General features: G+C 34.2%; 1 protein-coding gene across 1 annotated transcript in view; it reads right to left on the bottom strand.

Moving 5' to 3' along the window:
- Positions 1-4916: 4916 nt before the first annotated feature.
- The window catches only part of LOC150108572 (WD repeat-containing protein 18), a 130862-nt gene continuing 110658 nt past the window's right edge, over positions 4917-25120 (bottom strand). Inside the window, exons 10-11 of the mRNA XM_090416013.1 lie at positions 22340-22393; positions 4917-7538 (exon numbers count right to left, since the gene is read on the bottom strand). Of these exons, the coding sequence (XP_090272139.1) occupies positions 7413-7538; positions 22340-22393 (180 nt within the window). The 3' untranslated portion in view covers positions 4917-7412. The remainder of the gene's footprint in view (positions 7539-22339; positions 22394-25120) is intronic.

Below are 25120 nucleotides of genomic sequence, written 5' to 3'. Positions count from 1 at the left end.
TCCAGAAACTTGGATTTTTGTCCTGCAACCAGAACACACAATTTACAGACAAAAGAATACTTAGAGCATAGGACTAACCACCTTATCCTGGAGTTATGGTTACAAAATCCAAGTATACTTTGGGAAGCATTTATCACCCACAGCTAATGTGGGTGCTTAAATTTTTGTCAATCACACATGATGAATCTGAGTATTCCTGCATATTTCTCAATGATCCTTATCAAGAATAAAGTTGGTCAATGTTAATAAAGCCTTATGGTCCTACTTAAAACTTAATATGTAGCTCCATTCTCAGTCATAACTTCAATATCAATAATTACAAACATGCTACTTGAATCTGTACCACACATTGTAAGCATCTATTAACTATTAAGAACTAATTTATAAAAGGATTTGAGATCATGATAGCTATTGCAATATTTCTCTCTAATACTTGAATTTGAAGTCACTGGTGATATGAAAAGATCTTCCACTTTAAAATCTCCTTGTATACATTAAATATATTTTAAATGGATCAAGGATACAAATACAATATGCTAAAATCAACAATTAATTAATAACATGTTACTGCATTTCAGCAAATGAGTATTTTAGTGATTAGCATTGAGGCTTGCTCAGCAGATGCACAGCTTTTGGTCTACATTTCATTCTCTCTAACTGGATAGCCACCTTTGTTTTTTTTTTGGTCAATCATTGCACATTATGATAGATGGTTTCCTCTCTTCATACTTTCATTCAAAGCAGAAGTGCCTGAGGAATGATTTCAACTAATCTTTCATTTATACACAAAGGATCTTTTCTTAATGACTATCATCAGTAATACTGTGAGTGATAGTGAAGATGGTATATCCATTCCTCCTACTTGACAAACCTTGCAGTGCCCAAATATTCCAAGCTTCAAGAACTGTAGCCATTGCTTTAAACAAAGATCTTCATGCTATTCCTTGACAGAATGAGGATAACCTGGTCATCTTTTTCATGAAATGAACTTTTTTTTTTACACAAAAAGGAAAAAAAAAAAAAAAAAAAAAAACTCAGTTCACCTTCCCTTACTCTTGATAATGCAAAAATCAGAAAGGATATGATTCCTCTTCCTTTTTTGACTTATGTATCCCTTTTAAACCCATTTCTATAAATTGTACCTGTTTTTAAATACTGACATTTATTGTTCCATAACTATACCATTACTGATTATTTTTCTTGTACCCCTGAAAGGCCCAGCATGTACCACCAGTTGGGAACCAATGTACTAGATGATGAAAATCATCTTGCACAGAAAAAAAACCCAAACATCCCATCCACAGCAAGATTGAAACCCTCAGTCTATAGGTTTGAAAATAATAGCAGCACCATGTACTCGGCCATTAAAGCTGGAAGTTGGCTAAACAAACATTTTCCAACTAAAAAAAAAAAACATCTTCAGCTGAAAAATGCATTTCTAGTTAAAATTAAGTAAAAAAAAATATTTTAATTATATCATTGTTTGAACATCACCAAATCTATACCATTAGCTTCAGCTTTGCCCAAGTCCAGCTTACAAAAATTATTTAGTTGAGATTTAAAGGATCCCCAGGGCACAGAAATTCTGGACTCATTTTATCACAAAAAATGCATTAAAAGAACACTTTTACCCTCTTGCATAATAATGTTGATTCATGTGCTGCTTTTTGCAATAATGAAGGTGATGTAGAGATTCCTGCATCAACTTAGACTGGCAGTATGGGCAAGGTAAGTATGATTGCCAGTATATGGCCAAGTGTAAGGTGATACACTTTGGGAAGAATGAGATCACAAGTTGTGTAATACTGATGGAAAAACTGAACTGGAGGAAACTGATGGCCAAGGACTTAAGAGCGATTTTAGACTGAAGTTTAGTTTAGGAAGCTGAGGTTTAGAGAGCATATTGCAAAGATAAGTGAAAACAGCACATCACATTATGTGGTTGTTTCCTTTCATAAGGTCATTCTGGATTACTATGTACAGATCTTCTGATCACATGGATTCCATGGGGATAAAGTGACAGAGACAATCAAGAGGCAAATGACACAAATCAAATGGTCTCTATAAGAACATATTGAAAGTCTATGGGTTTCAAAAACTAACTGATAGGTGAAAAAGAGGAGACATGATAGAAGCATATTAATTTATTGGAGTTTCATAGGATTGACAACGAAGACTTATTTTCAGAAAATGGTAGGAAGGGAGAAAATGACAAATTGTTATTTGTCATTTTAGTTAGAGTGTTAGGACTAGATTTTTTTTCTTGGAGGGTGGTGAATGGGTTACCACCCATTGTCAGTGATTGAATTTAAGGAGAGGTATGCTAGGTACCTAGCATACCTTTTCTTAAACTAATGAATAATGGCTAGTGTAAATAATGGGTCTCCCATGATGAGTTGCACAACTCCATGAAGATACCCATAGCATATCATCTGCATACAGTATGAAAAAAAATCCTCTAACAACTTTTATTCCCTAAAGGAAAGACAATTTTTTTACCCCTAACTTTTTGAATCTAATTTAATGGGTGTGATAATTCAGAGAAAGCCTAGGTGTGAGAGTGGTGGACAACTGCCACTAACTGATAATATTACTCATACATATTACTGAAAGAGTGCAATTTCTATGGTCAATTTTTCTGAGCTGTAGGGCTAAAAATGTAAGTTTCAAGAGAGAGAGAGAGAGGGAACCTTACTCTGCAACAAAGATCAACTAACTTGGGAACGGATGAAGCAGAAAAAGTTCCTCTAGATGATCACTAGAATCAAGTTATAAGACTTTCATGGCAGTCTGCAATTATGGAACCAGAAACATGGCCACAAGGCTAAAGGCACCTTAATTAAATAACTAAATTTAATATTAAGTTCTATCCATCAGTTCATTGGACATCAGCAGATGCTTGGTAATGTGTCAATACCAGTCCTCACCATGTGGACCTGTTGTATGCTTTTCTGGAAGCTTCAACTCTGAAGATTAGTCACTCCTGACACACCATCCATGCATCTCATTGATGGTCTACTCCTTCCTCTTTTCCCAGGAACTTAACGTTTTATTAGTATTCTGAGAAGTCATCCTTTCAAAGTGTCCAAAATACTTCAACTTTCTTCTGTCGATATCCTCAAGGAGCCTCAAATTCTACTAATCCTTTCTAGCACCTCCATTTGTCTGCCTTTCAGTATATATGATATCCTAAACAGCCTTCTGTAACACCACATCTCAAAAGCAGCTATCCTTTTAATATTATATTTAATATAATTTAATTCACTCTTAATATTAAACCTGATGCTATATTACAAATCCTCTTCACACTGTTCATATACCAATCTAAAGGCATCACTAAAGAATAATTTAATCTATATGACTTTACTGGTTTTGTATTGTTCTCTTCATTTAAATTTATACATGCCCTCCCCCCCCTCCTTGGAATATAATAACGATAACTACATGTCATGAGCAGAAATCTAGCTGGTACTTACCATCATTGTTAATTTTGTCCCCTCTTAGAAATTTTTCCAAAACATTTCTATATGCTTGGGATTCATTCCCTAAACTGCTGCTATCAACTAAAACTAGGTTTACCATTTGCTTTATGTCAACTGCCTTCTCTAACAACTTGAAAATTTTCAACAGGACCAAAGGAACAAAAAATCTCATCAGTTTTACATTTGTAATTTTTTTTTCAAATCTCTCTCTAGTAGAAGATGACTTTCATTTAAGGTTTTCTTCATGTTTTGAGTTGAATATTATAGTCAACAAAAGTCATGCTAATTATAGTGAGATAGTATTGTTATAATTCTTCTATCTTTACCACAGATGCTTGTTATGTTGATGTGCCTATCTTCCATTCTCTTGAGGTAGTTTATTTTAGTTTCCTGAAGTAAACAGAAGAGACCTTGTATAACCAGATGACATCTCAGTGTTTTGCACTATCATATGTATGTAGTAATTCCAGCCAATACAGAACACAATTTAGTTGTGTTCTGTATTGGCTGGAACTGGTAAGAAGTGGTCAACAGATCAGACGTCCCAGTCAGTCCTCAACTTTCATTACAGATGAGATGTAATCATCACCCAGTTTAGCTTAACCATGAAACAAAACATCTCTTTTCAGTTTTTTTTCATACTGTATATAACCAGGGCCGGTCCGAGAGTATCTGATGTCCCTAGGCAAAGAAAATTTAGGCATCCCTATACATTGCCTCTCTATATATATTTTGCCATACTCACACAAGGACACATACACCTAAACATGTGGATATTTCTGAAAATAATATCATTATGAACATTAAAAAAATTTATATTTTTTTAATGTTATTTATTTTCCAGAAGGAGGAAAAATCTCTGCACTTGATTAAGTATACAAAGAGCAAGGAGTGGAAGAAATAGAGAAAGGCGAAAATAATGTAGGATCATCAGCGAGCACCAGGATGGCTTGACTTATTTAAGTTTTTTATTATTAATCAAGGTTTTACTAATTTTTTTCGAAGGTTGTAATTTCCCCCCGAACTATGTAGCAAAATCTGGTGCCCCTAGGCGATTACCTAGGTTTACCTAATGATAAAACTGGCCCTGTATATAACCACTAATCATACTGGAGCATCTCAAGCTTTGGCTCAGATGCTGAGGTATCATTGCTACATGCATTGTTTCTTCAATTGATCTATTTGTCTATTTTCAAAGGTACTGCTATGGTTATGATCTATGAGCTGTTATTCATGACTTTAAAATAGTTTTAATGAGAAATTGAACATTTCAATCATTTTCACCAAAAATTAAACAGTCCAGAGAATTAACATGTACTAATGATACCAAATAAAAGTTTTTCTTTTTTGTCCCAAAAAGGAAAATGTGGAAAAATGCACAAGCAAAATAGAACAAATGTTTTTATTACTACAATTTTTACACAAAATGGACAATTTACTTACTATATCAGAACACCTAAACATTGTTTTTCAAGCAACAATGTCTGCTTTGTGTGTGTGTGTGTATACACATGCACGCATGCATGCACACACACACGCACACAGTAATGCAATTAGAGATGGCAGCTTTAGACAGTCCAAATATGCAATATCACTACTGCATCAGTCATATATTGTATAATCTCTAACAAAGAAAAGAATGTGTATCAGTAGTATACCAATCACTACATTTATATTTCATATGTGTATGCATGCACACAAGGTTTTCATGAAATCAGATAGTTTGCTAATCAAGTTAGGATAAATGGTTAGTGTAAATTAAACTGACTGTGCTCATGCAAGACAAAGTTATTGGATGGAAAGAGCATGCTGAATTTTTTAAAGAGAATTTATTCAAATTCTCTTTTTACTATAAATGCATGAAAGATATTATTTTCTGGGAAAAAAAAAGGAAAGAAAGAATATTAGAAAGAATGATTGAACAGTGAGTGAAATACACAAAATATTTTTCCATAAATTACAATTTCTCATAGTTCTCATTTCAGAAAATTAAAAGGGAGAATTAAGATAATGAAAAAAAATATGCAGGAATACATCATCTGTTTATGCAGCAAAATAAGTAATGTCATTATCAATATAAAACAAACAAACAAAAAAATTATTTTAATGCAAATTGAAACTGTATTAGCTGATTGGCTGTTATCGTGACCTGATCTAAACATTATTTTATTTACATGTCACATGCCAAAGTGAAAATAATGCTTAACTCTATAAATTACACACAGAACTTAAAAAAAAATAAAAAATAAAATAAAATAAAAAAAGCTAATTTGTGCAATTTATTGTACATAATATACATGTACAATATTATTCATCAATCAGATTAATGGTTGCACCATTAGTGAACAATGTGCTTTCATAAAATTTCTGAAGTTGGAAGAGGTTCAAATTCTCTCAAATTTACAGAATGTTAACAGATTATTAAAGTATGTGAATAGGTGATAAGGTTCAAAAAAAGAAACACAAATCTGCTAGTTGCAATACAGTATCATGATGTAACACCGTGGGTTACATATTCAAGACTATAACCCCAATTCAGCTAATGGCAATCAGTGAAACAATTCAAGAACATAAGGTTAAAATCCTTTCTCACCTATCATATCACCTGACCTCATTTAATGATTATCATTCCCCCTCTCCCTTATCCTCTAGAAAAAGCATTTTAAACATGATAAAGTCAGTAAAATGGTGTGTGTACCAGGATGTGGGAGCAACCCTAAAAACATCCGTCTTAAGACATCACACACTAAGATATTTTGGGAATGATTCAACAAGTGTTTGGAAAATAAAGAAGACTATGAAAACAGTATAAAAATTTGTAAGTGAACAATAAAATGAGAACTGAATCTAATTTTTTTTTATGATTTAATAAAAAAAAAATTGCTTTTAACTTTTGATTTAGCCTTATAAACCATACACATAAATAGCTGAAGAAATATATTTCAACCTGAAATATCAGAGAATATTCCACAAAGACTAATGAGTTAGCACATAATTAATTTGAATGCTTCGATACACAAAACATCATGAATAACAGGAATGTGATCACAGACAGTAAATAGGTAGATAGACTCAATATACCTGATTTACTTGCTTGAACAAAATTTTGTTTTTTGAATGCTTTCTCTGTTAGATTTAAAAACAGAACAGACTGAAATAAAATTCTGTATGTACAGATGAATTTATGTCGCCAAATTATATGATTTAATTAAACATGTTCAACGGTGATTTTTGGACAGAAAGAATGTTAAAGCAGTCTATACTCTGTGTGGGGGAAAGAGGGGATCACTGGGACAAAGTTTCAAAAATGAAAGATGTTTTGTGTCTTTTTATTTATAGAAAACCATGCAACAGTCTGAACAAGTCTACACTAACAAGTAAAAAAATTACGTAAAAACGACACTGACAATGTGATTTTAATAAAACAAGCAAGCAATAAAAACAGACTTGAAAATAAAGAATAGAGTCTGACTAAGGAAACATTATTCAAGAATGGATGAATAGACTGTAAAAACCTAGTAACCTTGTTTTGTAAATATATACAAAACTATTTAGCAACTGGATATGCAGATAATATTATCAGACAAGTATTCATTATACATCAATAATAATAGTTTTTCACTATTAATAGTGGGATAATTTCATTTTTTCCTTTATATTCATAAAATTTAAAGATATCTAAAGAAAAGTGTTTTTTTTCTTTGCATCTTACTTTGCAAAAACAAGATGGTCAAGAATATATGTTCTAAATAACAGGCAAAAACCTGTTAATAATACAAAAAGTATCAATTATACCTCTCATGGATAAATAATCCAGAATGTCTGAGTGATTTTTTTTTTCATTGTCAGAAAAACAAAAAAAATGTTTCTTCGGAACTTATAATCCATGGGATCACTGAATTTTACTAAAAGGTCTTATGTAAGTATTTGTCATCGAGTTCCATGACTTGGAAGATCGTTAAGAAAAGAGTTCACTGAATACGCATATAACTGAAGGTTAACTTGCTGCAGTGTTTCCACATTCTCCTTCAAATCTTCTTTGGATTTTCCATCATCCTGCAAATAAAAAAGATTTCATTATGAAGCAAAAACAAAAACCATATGAAAGAAAATATTTAGTGGAGAAATATTGAGTAAAGAAAATAGTAAATAAAGAAAAGAGTTGCTGAATAAGTTATGAAACTAGGAACATGAAACAAGTGACAATGAATAATCAAACTGAATTGAGATACACATATACTTATTTAAGAGTGGCAAGTCTTAAAATCTGGTAAACATCAGAGACAAAATTTTCACCTACACTAGAAGAACAATTTAAGTCAGCAGTGCTTAGCTAGGTGGCAGCCATATCAAAATTAACAAACATTACAGATCCATTAATTTTGAATGTCATTATAAAAAAAAAAACATGTAGTAATATAACAGTACCATAATGTTATATTGTTAATTTTTGTCTGTAAATACTGTATAATATATTTAAAATGCCTCGATTATTAAAATATAACTTATCAATATCAAATACCTCTCGAGGGAGACTACATATCACCTACCCCAGCTGGTCATACCTTCATGCTACTTGCACTTATCGCTTCCAAAGGCAAGCCATTCCTTCCAATCACATACTGCTTTATGAGAGAAAAAATCTAGCACTCACTACTTTCTTAAACTACATTCATTCTCCACTTCCATGTATGCCCTCTCATTCTCCGTATAATGAAAAATTCCATTTGCTGGTTAAAGTATGATAATTTCAGAAGTTTGTAATCATACATCACTTTTTCTACTGTTTACTAGTGTCTGTAAACATTGTTTTCATAATCTACATTCTACAATCCTTAACACTCTACCTTGCACCTTCATTGCATCTGCATCACACTGGAAACCAAGAGATCAAATCTGTATACAATAATCCAGGTGAGGTCATATCAAGGCCTCATAAAGAAGCGAAATTACTTCTATATCTTTTGTGTCAATGTTCATTTCATCTATTGCAGTTATCCACTGAGTTGTATTTGCAATCTCTGCTATACGGTCCCTGAACGTCAACTTCCTATCTACTAAAACTTCAAGATCCCTAGCCTGATCAGTTTCCCATAGCATAACCCTGTAATACAATATGCCATTGAATATTTTATTATACTTAAGGGCATACATAACTTAAAACCAAAATTATTCTGAAAGTACTGTATGTCTCCTGTCAAATCCTTCCCAATGTCATTAATGTAAATACTGAATAACAATGGACCAAGGAAAGGAATGATCAAATTATATTTTGCAGATTCACATCTCCCATACACCACTTTTTGATATCAGTCAGCTATTCTTTTATCCATGCTAATATGTTATAATATTAGCATGGATAAGATTCTCCAATTTAAGCAACAGTCTTTCATGCTATATCCTGTCAAAAGCCTTAGCAAAATCAAAAAAGCGTCATGGTGTATCCATTCCCCTTGTCTAACTCAACAGTATTATTATAGAATGTGAGCAAGTTGCTAAAACGTAACCTTTCGTAGTAAACCCATACAATTCATTGCAAAGTACAGATTCTCTGTCAATCTGTTTCTGTACACAAGCTCTTTAATAACCTTTCCAAAATCTTCACCACCACTCCAGAGATAATGACAGGTCAACAGTTGGACACATCAGTCTTTGCACCACCCTTGTGTAATGGGATTACCATACATTCTTTCCACTCCTGTGGAATCTTTCCTGTTCTGGGGCTCAAATTACATATCCTGGTCAAACCAGTTTTCAGCTGAACATCCTTTTAGCACCTGTGCTATCCATTAGTCCCAATTGTTGAATTCTCATTCAGTTTATGCAGCAGCCCTAGCACCTCTTCCTCGTATACCCAAGTTTCTTTATTCCGTGTAAAGATAGAATTTTGCTCCATGTTGCATACACTAGATTCATAGATTTTAGCAAAATGGGCATTCATTAGTTCAACCATCTTTACTGTATCTGTAATCAGCAATACCATCCTCATTCAGTATTTATTATTTTGCATTCATTCGCTTACTTGCAACATAACGATAGAATTCTTTTGGCTAGTCTTTAGCTTGTAGGACCAGTTTCTATTCATACACTTACTTAGCTTCTTTGCATATAATATTTGTACCTCTTCTTGCCTACACTTTATAATTTTCATAACTGATATCAATCTTATGCACATGTTATCCTTTCAACATCCATTTCGCTCTCTTCCTATTTATTTGATGAACTCTAAGGACACATCCAAATAGTGCACCACTGATGTATTTTTTTAATATTCCCATACACTACCAATATCTTTCCCATCTAGAAACTGTAGTGAACCAAGTATTCTCCTCACTTCATCATAATTTCTTGTTTGTAGTTCAGCATGCAACCTTTTCTGAATGAAACATCCAATACATTTAGCCATTTTCTAGGGTCATTACAGCATGGTCACTATCACCAATTAAATGCCGAACAGTCATGCCTTTAATAATCTCCCTCTGACACTATAATCAGGTCTAACACTCTCTGCCGCAAGTTCCTTCTGTCACATACTGTTTAAGGATGTCATCTTGTAACAGCTCAATAAATTAGACTTCATGATGTTTCACTGCTACCCAATCAATGTTCAGATAATTAAAGTCATCCATTACTTATTTTTAGCACCTTTCAAGTTGATTTGGAAATGCATTTCATTGTCACTAGCAAACAATCTACTAGGTCTGTAACAACACCTCACCACATATTTGATTTTGTTATATTCCACTCCACACCAGATAGCTTCAAACTCATTGTCATATGGAAAACGGTTACTAATATTTCAATCATAACTTTCTATCCTAATTGGACTCAAGGCATCACATTTCCTCCTCTCCTGTCCTTCCTAAAAATACTGTACCCTTTACGCTCAATACCAGTTAGTATATCTGCTTCTGAGAGTCTACTTTTCTAATTGCCACCATCTGAGATCAAAATACTAAGGAAACAAAGTCAATTACTTTATTCCAGGCATTTGTGTACAGGCATAAGCAGTTACTCCAGGTTTTTTGTATAGTCACCTCTGTGGTCTGTATGACCCAGTTGCACAACTTTCAGGATCTCTATTTATATTTATTACTTTGCTTATACATTGTTACACATACTAAGTCTGAACCAGATGAATAATTATTCTTTCAACTCATAATCACCTCCATGATTAAGCATATTTGTAACATTAACACAGTTGCCCTTATGCATCGATCTTCACCATTCCCCCATCCCATCGTGATCTCGTTTCCCTGACTCTCTATATTAGGTCTCATACTAACAAATAATTTTGCTTGATCTCAAACACATTCAATTCACATCCATCCTTCCTTATGTAAATCTATTCCTCCCTCAAGCTCATTTCACATATCCAGAAACATTCCTTCAACATAATCTGTGCAATGAATCGTTTACCATCATAGCCTTTCTACATGATCTGACATATCTTGGCAACAATCTAGCAATTTTTAATTTATCACTATTCACTCTCACTTCTTCCACAAATCTTTTCACATCCTCTTCGTATTGTATCATTTGTGCCTATGAGAAATGCCACTCTTACTTTTATTTTCTGATTTTCAATTGCATTTGTTAAATTTTTGAGTTTAGCACCCATAAAGCTCAAATTAAGAATTATAGACATGTAAACACAAGATTATTTTAATATTTGCCAAATATTTCAGTCTGAAAATAACACACGATCTTCAGTGGCTACATAGGAACCATTTATAACAAGGTGGAATACCAATAATTGATCATTCAAAAGTAGAACGAGCAGTATGATGTTACATTGCTAAGTATTAAAGAGAGGAAAAATTTCATCAGAGTGATGATTAAACTATAGGTATTAATTCACAATTTCATGTAATAATCTTAATTTATAAATAACATTAGACTAATGTAGGAATTACAAATCTCAATTTAATGTGTTATCCTGATTAAACTTTCCCATATTTTTGATAAGGAAATACAGTAATTTCGATTGAAGTTAGGATGTTGAAGTAAGGCCTCAGCACTTTCTTTAAATAGGCGTTCAAATTTATAATGACATCTGTGTAGAAGGCGAGTCTTGGACCAGAGGATGTTGTGGCTTGTCTCTATCCCCTGATTGAGCCAATCCAGACTTATCGGATTTGTTGTACTGAATGTATGATTGATGTTCTTGAATTCTTTTTTCTATAGAGTGTCCTGTTTGTCTAAAGTAGGACAGATTGCAGTTACAAGGAACTTGATACACACACACCAGGCAGAGACATAGTTGAGCATTTATCTTTAGAAGAGGGAAAATAGGTGGATATTTTGTTAATAGTTATATAAGTGGTTGTTAAATCATATTTCTTCAGAATTCTTGAAATTGGTTCTGAAATCCTGGAAATATATGGAATTGGAACGCGACGTATTGAATCTTTGTTGATATGGATTGGATTGTAGGAATCGAAAAGATGTTGTGTACTTTTTCCGAGAAGCTATTTAATTTCATGTGATGTTTGATAGTTGAAAGTTCTTTCTGTAATTCATGAGAAGTTGAACAATCAGTTCTAGCTCGTCGGATTAAACATTTTATGATTCCTGTTTTTTGATAAGGATGATGAGCAGATTGTTTGAGAATATAACGTCCAGTGAAAGTGGGTTTTTCTGTAAACTGTTGTTGTTAGAATACCTGAAGGTGAACGGATGAGCAGGACGCCTAAAAAGAATAACTTGTTGTCTTTTTCAATCTCTATGGTAAACTTAATACGAGGATGTAAGGAATTGATTCTGGCTAAAAAGGAAGGTAAGGAATCTCTGTTAATGAGGCCACACTGAAAAGATGTCGTCTATATATCGTACCCAAAAGGATGGTTGAGGGAATATAGATGAAAACAGGACATCTTCTAGATGTTCCAAATAAAAATTGGCTAAAGAAGGTGAAAGTGGACTTCCATTGGCCATTCCTTCAACTTGGTTGTAGAATTTGTTTTGACATAAAAATATCCAGAGTGCATCACAAAATCAAATAATTTTATAATGTCTTGTGGGAAGATGTCAGCAAGTAATTGTAAAGTCTCTTTGAGAGGTACATTAGTATATAGAGATTCTACATCGAAGCTCACCATAAGATCAGTAAGTTGTAATGAGATATTTTTTAATTTATTTAGGAAATCGGAAGAACTTTTCAAAAAAGAGTGTGATTTATGTGATTTAAATAATTTCGCTAAATATTTGGCGATGCAATAAGTAGGAGAATCAATACAGTCCACTATAGAATGAAGAGGAATATCTGTCTTGTGTATTTCAAGCAGACCATAAAATCTAGGAGGTCTTGCGAAATGTGATTTTAGCCTCTCTATCATGTCTGCATCCAAACTTATCACCTCATCTAGAAGGGAATTTAATTTCTTCAGTTGCCTGTTGGTGGAATCGTGATTAAGTTCTTGGTATGTTGAGTGATCACGAAATAACAGAAAAATTTTTCTTCTATAGTTTGAAGAATCCATAATTACTGTTGCTTTTCCTTTGTCTGCTTTAGTGATGACAAGGTGACTGTTGCTTCTTAAGGAATGTAGTGCTTTCTTTTCAGAAGCAGATATGTTGGAAGGAGGAAGCTTGGATTTAAGCAGCGTAGAAGCAACTTCTAGGTGGAGAGAATTAACCTTTTCACTGGAGAGATGACTAAGGTTCCGTTCAATGTTAACAAGGAAATCTAATTATGGAATCTTTTCAGGGACTATAGCGAAATCATGTCCTTTTGAGAGGATGAGTGTTTCACTACTCGTTAAACGGCGACCAGCCATGCTAACGACCCAATTATCTGAAACTTGGAAAGGCTTGATTTGTCTAGAAACAAGAACATCAAATTTGCTGTTTAGATGTTGATTCTGTTTTTATAGGAACATTGTATAGAGCATTTAGCCACATTAAGAACTATGTTCGCAAGACCTCCCAGATTTTATGGTCTACCTAAAATACACAAGACAGATATTCCGCTTCGTCCTATAGTGGACTGTATTGATTCACCTACTTATCGCATAGCCAAATATTTAGTAAATTATTAAAATCACATAAATCACGCTCTTCTTTGAAAAACTCTTCAGATTTCCTAAATAAATTATAAAATATCTCATTACAACCTACTAATCTTATGGTGAGCCTCGATGTAGAATCTCTATATACTAATGTACCTCTCAAAGAGACTTTACAATTACTTGCTGACATCTTCCCACAAGACATTATAAAATTATTTGATTTCGTGATGCACTGTGGATATTTTTTATGTCAAAACAAATTCTACAACCAAGTTGAAGGAATGGCCATGGAAAGTCCACTTTCGCCTTCTTTAGCCAACTTTTATTTGGAACATCTAGAAGACGTCCTGTTTACATCTATATTCCCTCAACCATCCTTTTGGGTAAGATATATCGACATCTTTTCAGTGTGGCCTCATAACAGAGATTCCTTACCTTCCTTTTTAGCCAGAATCAATTCCTTACATCCTCGTATTAAGTTTACCATAGAGATTGAAAAAGACAACAAGTTATCCTTTTTAGGCATCCTCCTCATCCGTTCACCTTCAGGTATTCTAACAACAACAGTTTACAGAAAACTCACTTTCACTGGATGTTATATTCTCAAACAATCTGCTCATCATCCTTATCAAAAAACAGGAATCATAAAATGTTTAATCCGATGAGGTAGAACTGATTGTTCAACTTCTCATGAATTACTGAGAGAACTTTCGATTATCAAACATCACATGAAATTAAATGGCTTCTCTGAAAAAAGTACACAATATCTTTTCGATTCCTACAATCCAATTCATAACAACAAAGATTCAATACGTCGAGTTCCAATTCCATATATTTCTGGGATTTCAGAACCAATTTCAAGAATTCTGAAGAAATATGATTTAACAACCACTTATATACATCATCATCAAATTCCTGACATGTACCCTCAAGGGATGGACAGGATATGATAGTACTACATGAAAAATTTACATCCTTATTAACATCCTATCCATAATTTTCCTCCAACTCAGTCTGTTACTTGTCAAGATCCTGACATTATCAAATCTTATATTTCTATCATCAAGTCCACACGGTTAGCCTAGTGGTTATGCGCTTCGCAACCATATGCCTGGGGAAGAAGTGTCCTATGTTTGATTCCGGTTGACGACGTGAGAAGCTTAACGATCTTTCTCAGCCATAGCCAAGTTAGCCGGTCTTGCGCATGGACAGCAAGGTTTTTTCCCCAGTTCATCTGGGGTTTTTCATTCAGTAAACAGTCAAACCGGCCCCACGAACACACACTGCTACACTCGAAAAATACATTTCCCCCTCAGCAGCAGGATGGCTGTACTAACAAATGTTGTATCTACGTAATACGCGGACACTGCAATGGAAGCGGGAAAAACACGCAGAGGAAGAAGAAGATATTTTTATCATCTAAGGCACTTTGTACTCTATGAATCCACCTATATCTTGGTTTTCCTCAGGGTAGTTTTCCTGCCAACCTGGCAGAGAACACTTGTTTTGCTAATCTTTCCTCGCCCATTCTGTTTATGTGACCATACCATCTGAGATTAGCTCTGCTAACACATTGCTAGATGCTGAGAATGTCTAGTTCTTTCCTAATATCTTCGTTTTTAATATGATATTGCAATTGATGCCATCTGTTCATGCCTCCAATCTTTCTCAGGACTCTCATATCTGCAGATTCTAGTCTTTGGTAAAGTGTTTTACTTCTGACCCAGCTCTCAGATCCATAAGTTAAAATTGGTTCAAACACTGTCTTGTATACAGCTAATTTAGTGTTCTGACTAATTTCTCTCTTATTCCATATGAATTTATTCAATTGACTTCCTACCATACCAGGTTTGTTCATTCTGTTGTCTATTTCCATATTTAATTTACCATCTTCACTAAAAATCGTGCCTAAGTAGCTGAAATGTTTTACTTGTTCTACAGGTTCTCCGTTCACTACACAGTTGACATTTTCAACGATCCTACTTATTTTCATTGTCTTTGTCTTTTTATTGCTGACCTTCATACCATATCTATTACATAAAAGTTTAGTCAGGGAATCCTTTCTTTTAGAGTTTAGCATTCATTTTAAAAATTTATGGAATTTACAACCGTGTTAAAAAAACTTTTTTTATTATCCCGATGTTTCGATCTTCACATCAAGATCATCATCTGGAGCATACATCAACATACAAGACAAGCTGAGTTACATTATTAACCGTAAGCTAAAGAAACAATGATTTGATCACATGTTATTCTACTGGCATGACCTCTAGTGAGGGGGGGAAAAAAAAACATCAAGCTAAATTCTATTTACGATGACGGGAATAAATATTCTTTCAGATGATTTAGGTATATATTCGACCAATGGAACGTTCCTCACTAAGAACAACTAAAAATAGGACTGTAGAAAATCCAGTATCTTATCATCATCATCATCAAATTCCTGCCATGTACCCTCAAGTGGTGTACAGGGTATGACAGTACTACATGAAAAATTTACATCATTACTAACTTCCTATCTACAATTTTCCTCCAAATCAGTCTGTTACTTGTCAACACTCCAACATCATTATCAGATCTTATATTTCTATCGTCTAAGGCACTTTGTACCATATCAATCCACCTATATCTTGGTCTTCCTCTGGGTCGTTTTCCTGCCAACCTGGCAGAGAACACTTGTTTTGCTAATCTTTCATCTCCCATTCTATTTAAGTGACCATATCACCTGAGATTAGCTCTGCTAATGCATTCCTGGATGCTGACAATGTCAAGTTCTTTCCTAATATCCTCATTTTTAATATGATATTGCCATTGATGCCATCTGTTCATGCCTCTAATCTTTCTCAGGACTCTCATATCTGCGGTCTCTAGTCTTTGGTCAAGTGTTTTACTTCTGACCCAGCTCTCAGTTCCATAAGTTAAAACTGGTTTGAACACTGTCTTGTATACAGCTAATTTAGTGTTCCGACTAATTTCTCTCTTATTCCATATGAATTTATTCAATTGACTTCCCACCATACCAGCTTTGCTGATTCTGTTGTCTATTTCTATATTTAATTTACCATCTTCAGTAAAAATGGTGCCTAAGTAGCTGAAATGTTTCACTTGTTACACAGGTTCTCCATTCACAACACAGTTGACATTTTCAATGATTCTACCTATTTTCATTGTTTTTGTCTTTTTATTGCTGACGTTCATACCATGTCCATGACAACAGCTATTCAATTTAGTCAGAGAAACTTGCAGACTTGTAGCAGATTTATTTAGAAGTATAACATCATCCGCATAAAGTAAAGAGCTGACATTAACATCTCCAATTTTGATATCAGTATCTTAAAAGCAAAAATAAGAATTGTAACACTAAAAATAGGACATCATTGTTTCTGAAAGAAAACCATCTGAAAGAATGTTTATTCCTGTCATTGTAAATAGAATTTAGCTTGATGTATTTTTTTTTTTTTCACTAGAGGTCATGCCAGTACAACAACATGTGATCAAATCATTGTTTCTTTGGCTCATAGTTAATAATGTAACTCAGCTTGTCTTGTATATTGATGTATGCTTCAGGTGATGATCTTGATGTGAAGATCGAAACGTCGGGATAATAAAAACGTTTTTTTAGTCAGGGAATCTTTCAAACTTGTAGCAGATTTATTTAGAAGTATAACATCGTCCGCATGCATAAAGCAGAGAGCTCACATTAACATCTCCAATTCTGATATCATGTTTGATACCACTTTCCTTCATAATGTGATCCATATAGATAATGAATAACAGAGGGGATAACGTATATCCTTGTATCACACCAGATTTAACATTAAACCATCTTCCTGTACTTCCTTCAATTCTAACTGCTGACTTGCAACTCAAATAAAGACTAAGTATTGCTTGATATAATGCCCCATCAACACCATAAAATTGTAGCGTATTGAATAGCTTCTCTCTTGGCACCTTGTCATATGCCTTTTCCAGATTGACAAAACTTAAATACAGATCTTTGTTATATTCCCATGCTTTCTCAACTATTTATCGTAAATTGAAGATCTGATCCTGACAGCCTCTATTTGGCCCGAATCCAGCCTGTTCTTCACCAAGCTTTAACTCCATAATTCTTCTCAACTATTTCTCAAGTATACTGTCTTGCCTGGAACACTCAGTAGGGAAATACCTCTTAACTCTCACATTCAGTTTTATTTCCTTTTTTATATATGGGTACTATTAGAGCTCTATTCCAATCATCAGGAATTCATTCCTCTGTCCAGGCTTTCTGAACTATGCAGTGCAGCCACTGTAAGACTTTTATACCACCATACTTCAGCATTTCTGGTCGAATATCATCTACTCCTGCTGCCTTTCCACATTCAAGCCTTTGATGGCTTTTTCTACTTCAAGTATGGATATGTATTCCTGACTGCATGCTTGGTCAGTGTTTTTTTACCACAGTGCTGTCATCACTGCTTGTTTCATTTAGCAATTTTTTGAAGTAATTACTCCATACTTCAAGGATATCTTTTTCTCCTGTCTTCAAGCCGCCTCTATCATCTCTAACTCCTGTTACAGCACTCTTTCCTCCATTTCTATGTTCTTGCCAAAGTCCACCCATGACTTTTGTTTAGCTAGTTTTACACAGTGTTTTGCTTTCTTACATTTGTCTCTGTATTCTCTAAGAGCACAAGCTGACTTATTAGCTAGGAACTTTTGATATTCTTTCTTCTTTTCCTTCACTGACTCTTTAACTTCCTGTGTCCACCGTGGAGTTCTGATTTTTCTATCCTTGCAAATGACCTCACCACATGCCTCTCTTGTTGAATCAATCAGGGTTTTCTTCAAGACTTGCCACTAAATTTCAAAGGTTTGGTTCCTGTTCTCAAACTCTTTCATTTTTTCTTCAATAATTTTTGTGTATTTTAGTCTACAGTTCACATCTGAGAGCTGCTCAACTTTTATTCGCTTTAAAACTTTCTTACATGTTATTCTTTTCAATATGAAATTAATTTTATCCTGCTCAAGACTAAAAGTGATGAATGTTCACACGTCAGTCTCTATTCATACACGATTTTTATAGTCTACAAACCTTGAGATTGTTTAATGTTATGTTCTTGATAAAAATTTTATCACATAAAAAATAATAATGTCATCCAAAAGAAGCAAGTCCGATTCTTCTACAGCTAGCAAGAAAAGAAAAACATTGACTTTGGAAACAAAACTCAACATTATTAAGGATTTTGAAGGCGGAATGAAAATTTGTGAGCTAGCAAAGAAGTTCGATCTACAGGAATCAACAGTAAGAACAATCATAAAACAAAGATTCTAACGAGGAACGAATTGTAGCCACAAGGCAAGGAATAAAAAAATCATTAGCTTGCTATGAAGAAATTTTGCGTGACAAGAAAAAGACATTATGCCGTCAAACGAATCTATTAGATTTTATGAAACCATCGACATCGAAATAACTTTCTTTTTTTTTACGTACGAAAAACTACAATTATGATTATATTTCTTAAAAAATATAGGTATTTTTGTAAACCTTTGGTCCCAATTGTATGTTTGTATATATAAATTACATACAAAATTATACCCCGAGTTATGCGAATTCAACTTACTTGCTTTTTGTTGGTCCCACCTACCACGTAACTTCGGGGTTTTACTGTACATATAAAAATGACTAGTTAATAGTAATCATTTTCCAAAACTTGGATATTGGCGTGCAGTCTGATCAGTTCACGTTTGGATGATTTCATAGAGTTTAATGTGTTTCTGGGAAAAGAGTGAAGAAGCTTAGTCTGGTTTCAAAGAACTCTGAGCCTAGTGTCAATAGTGTGCAAAGCAAGGCCAGACTTATCAGATTCCAAATATCTAATAAAGTACTGATGTTCTTCAATTCTAATGAATGCAGAATGACTAGTCTGTCCAAAATAAAACAGATGGCATGAGCAGAGTACCTGATAGACGTCTGGTAAGGAAAGAGGTGATAATGCATCCTTTGTGTCTGGTAGAAAGGAATACAGTTTCCAAGCTGGTCTGAAAGAAGTGTATAGATTGAATTTTCAAAGCATTCTTGCTATTTGTTCCAAAGTTCCTTTAAGGTAAGGTAAGGTATTTAAATTCTTTTCAAGTCAGATTGCAGTCTGGTGGAAGGATGATGATGAACAAATAGCAAGGATTCTTGCTATTTGTTTAAATTTATGGAGAATTAGAGAAAAGGATAAAGCTAATAATGATGATAAGTGCCTGCATGATATCTGTATATCACAGACCAGTCATTGCTGATACCATGTTACTATATTATTGATGACAGTGATATTTTCAGGTTGGTTCAGGATACATGAGTATAAAGAGAAATTAAAACAGGAAGTCATTATCATTTAAGTTTTAAGCAGGAGAAAAAAGAAAATTGCAATGAAAATAAAAATGCATGTAAGAATAATAATATTTGGTTAACCGATCAAGTGTTGATCAATATTTTATTAATTAACTGGACCAACTAGTTTCGCCACACTTATCTGTTGGCTTCTTCAGGGCACTTACATATAGGTTTAAACACTCTCACAATTATGCGTAACTGCAAAACTGACAAGAATCTTGACAAGTTTCTTGACAGGTTAACCAAATATTATTATTTACTAATTTATGATCAAGAAAACAACCTTCATGATGCATGTAAGAATGTTTTAAAAGGAATTAAAGCAATGTGATTTTAGAGATAAATTGTAGACAACTATACAATTATTCAAGAAAAAAAGGAAAGTTTGAAAACAGGAACAAAATCTTGGAGTTTCAATGATAAACTGAAGAAAACATTGAATAATTTAACTAGGAAGGCATCTAGTGAAATTGTTTCAAAGGGCAGAAAAGTCCAAACTGCATGCTGGGGGGTAAGAATTTACACAAGCAGTCACAGAGAATAAGAAACCATATCAAAAGTTATGCTCAAGTAAGCCAACAGATGCCATGAGAGAATACATACAAAAATGTAAGTGATCATTATCAAGTAGCTACAAAAAAGTCATGAGAATACAAGAAAGAATATAGTAGACAAATATCAAGAAAAGTTGTTACAGTAGACTCTGGACTATCCGACCTCCGTACCATCCGGAGCCTGGATTTTATCACGAAGAATTATAATAATACAGTAATTCTCCGAGATAAAATGAGGAATACTTTGCCAAGGCGTTGTAAGCGGGTGTCTGCTACAATCCTCCTACGTGCCATGTGCATAACACAAGTTGAGACATGCAAAGTGCAGATTTCCCTGCTTCGTCAGTTGTGTATCAGATGTCCACAAGTGCAGAATACATTTGCCACTGTTCCTGGTTACGTTAGTAAATTGTTAGTAAAAAGATTCGAAACATATCACTTGTAAAGTCTTGGAAAATTCTTTTGGACCATGAAGGTGAACATTTCAACCTTGAACCCATGTGTGAAACCGAAGTGGAAGATGAAAATGATAAACTTGTTTCGTTGTTCAAAAATTTACCGAGCTGTGATGATGTCAATGCAGAGGACATTACAGAATGGATGTCAAACGACGAAGCTGATGAAATAACTGACAACGATATTGTGGAAATGGTGACACAGGGGGAAGAAGAGGAGGTGGATCTTAGATGACAGGAAAAATCTCATCCCACATTTGGAAGGGTTCGAGACGATTGAGGCAGCACTGCAGTACATAAGTAAGTAGGAGGAAGCGACGCCAGCCGATATCATCTGCTTGCGTAAGTGGAGGGACACTGCATCACGGAAGAGGGCTAAAAGGGTGAAGCAGTCATCTATCAAGGACTTTTTCAAAAACTAAAAACTGTAAGTTTTGACTCTTTCATCTTAGGCCTACCTTTTCACATTTGTGTGAAAAGGTAGGCCTAGAACTCCGGCCTATCTGGCTTTTGTGTTATCTGGCCTGCCTTTCCATCACATTAGGCCGGATAGTCGAGAGTCTACTGTAGTCAAAACTATATGGAAGCTATTAAAAAAAAAAAAAGCTTCAAAATGGAGAAAAGATTACAGTAAAAGGAATCAAAGAAGATAAAGATGACATGAAGACTTTATTCAAGAGGTATGTGATCAGGAGTGCATAGCAATTCCTGAGGTGGAAAAAGCCGTTAAAAACCTGAAATGTGGAAAGGAATAGATGATATACAACCCAAAATGCTTAAATATGGAGGCATGAAAGTTTTATACAGGAGCGAACAAATTAATCCAAACAAGCCAAATTTTTTTCAAGTTTTTGGTTTTGGGTAGGTTTTCATTTCAGTTCACAAGAGTTTTGGTTTTAGTTTACTATTTTGGTTGAGTGCTGCATGTTTTGACTGTCTGTACGATGCTTATTAATATGTTGTACATTTTTAATATTGTAAACAAGTTAACAATCATAGTGTTTTATTCATTTTGTGTAGCTATAAAATGGATCTTCAAGAAAGCATTCAAAAATATTTACTCTTTCTCAGCACATATCCATGACTCAAACTGCCAATGAGTGTAGTGCTGGTTTGGATACTGTTAATGCAATTTTAAAGAGCTTTAGGGAGACAGGTACCTTTTCTCCTGATAAAAAAGGAAAACTACACTTACTCAAGATCATTTACTAGTTAGCAAATGATCTTAATTTAAATTTCCTACATAGTTAGGAAAAGCAAAATGAATCCAAGACTGTCTACTGTAGACTTAAATAGAAACTTGCCAGCTAGTGGGATTAATGTTTCTGACATGAAAGTCCGTCAAAGATTGTTGGAAGCCAAGGACCAAATAAGAAACAAATGTTGCTGAAAGCCATGCAGAAAAAGAAGTTCCAGCAGGTAAAAGTGTCAAAAAATTCTTTAAATTTAAATTCATTTCTAAATTTAGTCTTACCTTTGACATTATCCTTTCTATTAGACTGCTTTTTATAAATTCTTCTGTATTATCCTGATTAAAAAAAGTAAGAAAAGTTGCCTTTTCATAATTTTTTAAAATATTTAAAGCCTTCCAATATATTAATAATGTGTAATATTTACATATACTTAGTGGTTACTTTTTCCTAATTCAAAGGATCAAGAGCTGGCACAAAATATTTTAAGATATTGTGAATAAGGAATTGCATTTAAACACAACACATTTTTCTTTTTATAATAAAATTAACAAATAATCTTAGTATTTTTTTTCTTCTTCTTCTCTTTTCTTTTTTTTTTAATAACAAATATTTAGAAACAGCACAGACAAATGATTATACAAAATGTTTCTGCTTAATTTGCCTGGATCACTAGTTGGTCATCACTGCAATATATTGTAATTATACAAATATCATTATTATAAAAATGCTATTTTGTATTTTTAAGACAAGCACTATTCAAAGCTTTAATTTTAATTTAATTCTTAAAGAAAAACACTCAAAGAAACTCCATACTGTGAACATCAGAACAGAAGATAAACCTATTAAACAAATAACTTCCTTTCAATACTTGGAACAATTGATCACAGAAGATGCATATTGCACAAAAGAAGTGAAATCAAGAAATGCACAGGCAAAAAAGCATTTCACTATAAATATCTCATATTCACATCAAAGCAAATTGACATCAAACTAAGAAAAAGACTAATAAAGACTTATGTCTGGCCAGTCGCATTACATGTGTGTTGGAAATCTAGACACTCGTTAAACAAGATTGAAATATCTAGAGTCCTTCAAGATGCGGTGCTGGAGATAATTAATGAAAGTGAGTTGGAAAGAAAAGAACAGCAACGAAAAAGTTCTCAAAGAAGTTGCAGAAGAAAGAAGTATATTGTGGAGATCATAAAGAAGAGGTTACTCAAATGGATAGGACAACTACTAAGGCATGATAATTTCCTCAAAACAGTAATATTGGGTTGTTGCAAATGAAATGGCCGATTTTAAGGGCGATTGAAAAAGAAGAGAATAAAAAGAAGAAGAATACCTGTTTAATCAAAGTAATCTCCAGCAGCATCAATGCGTTGTTGCCAATGTGTGGCAAGGTCATTTATGCCATATTTGTAGAAATCAGTGTCTCTGGAAGTGATGAAGTCCTCCGCTGCCCGATAAATTGATGCGTCACTGGCAAAGCATTTTTTGGACAAAAAATGGCTCAAGTGCCCGAAAAAACCTAACCGGCACTTGTGAATAGAGTATGGAGGATGAGGCACAATTTCATATCCCAAATTGTTGATTTGCTGTATGGTTGACACCGCCGTATGTAGTCGGGCATTATCCTGAAGCAATAGGACTCCATGTCTATTCACAAGTGCTGGTTGCTTAAGGCACAATTTGTCATGTATTTGCCGCATATCTGTACAATATTGAGCTGCATTTATCGTTTCACCTCGTGGAAGGAATGAGTAGTGAATAACACCAGCAGAAGACCACCATACAGTAAACAACATCTTCATTGGATGCAGAGGTGCCTTTGGAGGCCTTCCTGGAGCGTCTTTCACTCCCAACCACTGCGACGAAACGTGTATGATTGTCGTAGAATATCCACTTCTCATCCACAGCCACAATTCGTTGCAGGAACCTTTCTTCTTTACTTCTTAAGAGAGAAGAGCACACTTCCAAATGGCGTGCTTTGTTTTCATCAGTGAGTTCGTGAGGCACCCACTTGTTGAGCTTCCTTACTTCTCCTATTATTGCCAAGTGCCGTGAAACAGTTGAGAGTGTACATTTAGTGTCTGGGCGATCTCTCGTACAGTTTATCATGGATCTGATTCGATTAAATCCTTTAATTCATTCGAATCAATGGAGGAAGGGTTCCTCAAATCTCCTGAGCGAAATTTTGCAAACCAATGGCGAGTGGATCTCTCATTAGTTGTTCCTCCACCGAATGCTTTATTGATGTTTTTTACTGCAGCCACTGCAGAATTTCCCAATTTAAACTCGTAAAGGTATAGCAACCTTAATTGACTGGGTTCCATGATTGACTTGATGTCGGTAGTATTCAATGTTTAATGCTCGTTGAACGAAACAAATACTACAATTGCATCAACCACGTGTGACGCCATCGCATGACAAAAAATTTGCATATACTTCAGTGCTTGCTTTCTTCAGCAACCAGTAGAAACCTGACAGTCATTCAACGGCCATTTCATTTGCAACAACCCAACAGAAGGGAAAATCTTGGGTAAAAGAATGAGGAGAGGACCAAGAATGAACTTCATCAAATAACTATGTGAAGATTCAGGAACAAGAAGATATGAAGAGAATCCCCAAAAAGAGGAACAAATGGTGAGAATAGTGTGCTACAGCCAACCAGTCCATGGAGTGAAGGACCACATGATGACTAGTTGGAGAACAATGCTTATATAGATTTGTATAATGCAATATTATATTATAGAGCATAACTTGAAAAAAAAAAGTCACAAAGAGGAAGGAGGATCAGGTAAGTCATGCATTAAATTCACAGAGAGAGAGAGAGTACAAAAGCCCCAGGTACACATTAGAAGTTTATGATTTTGTTTCATGCTTTTTTTTTATATCATTCTTTCACTGATCAATAATGAATATAACATGGGAGGTCACTCATCACTATATCTTTAATTTTTTTCAAATCTTATTCTGAAATGTGATTTTTTTTTTTATTTGAAAGTTGGTATAAAAATATTCTAAATTTGTGCAAAACTAGACTGAGATGGCAACTTATTACA

The sequence above is a fragment of the Typopeltis vanoorti genome, chromosome 3 (genome assembly GCF_054136105.1).
Source record: "Typopeltis vanoorti isolate ZY-2024b chromosome 3, IOZ_Tvanoo_1.0, whole genome shotgun sequence".
In the NCBI taxonomy this organism is placed as follows: domain Eukaryota; kingdom Metazoa; phylum Arthropoda; class Arachnida; order Uropygi; family Thelyphonidae; genus Typopeltis; species Typopeltis vanoorti.
The sequence above is the reverse complement of the archived record's forward strand: the minus strand, read 5'-3'. Positions and strand labels throughout refer to the sequence as shown.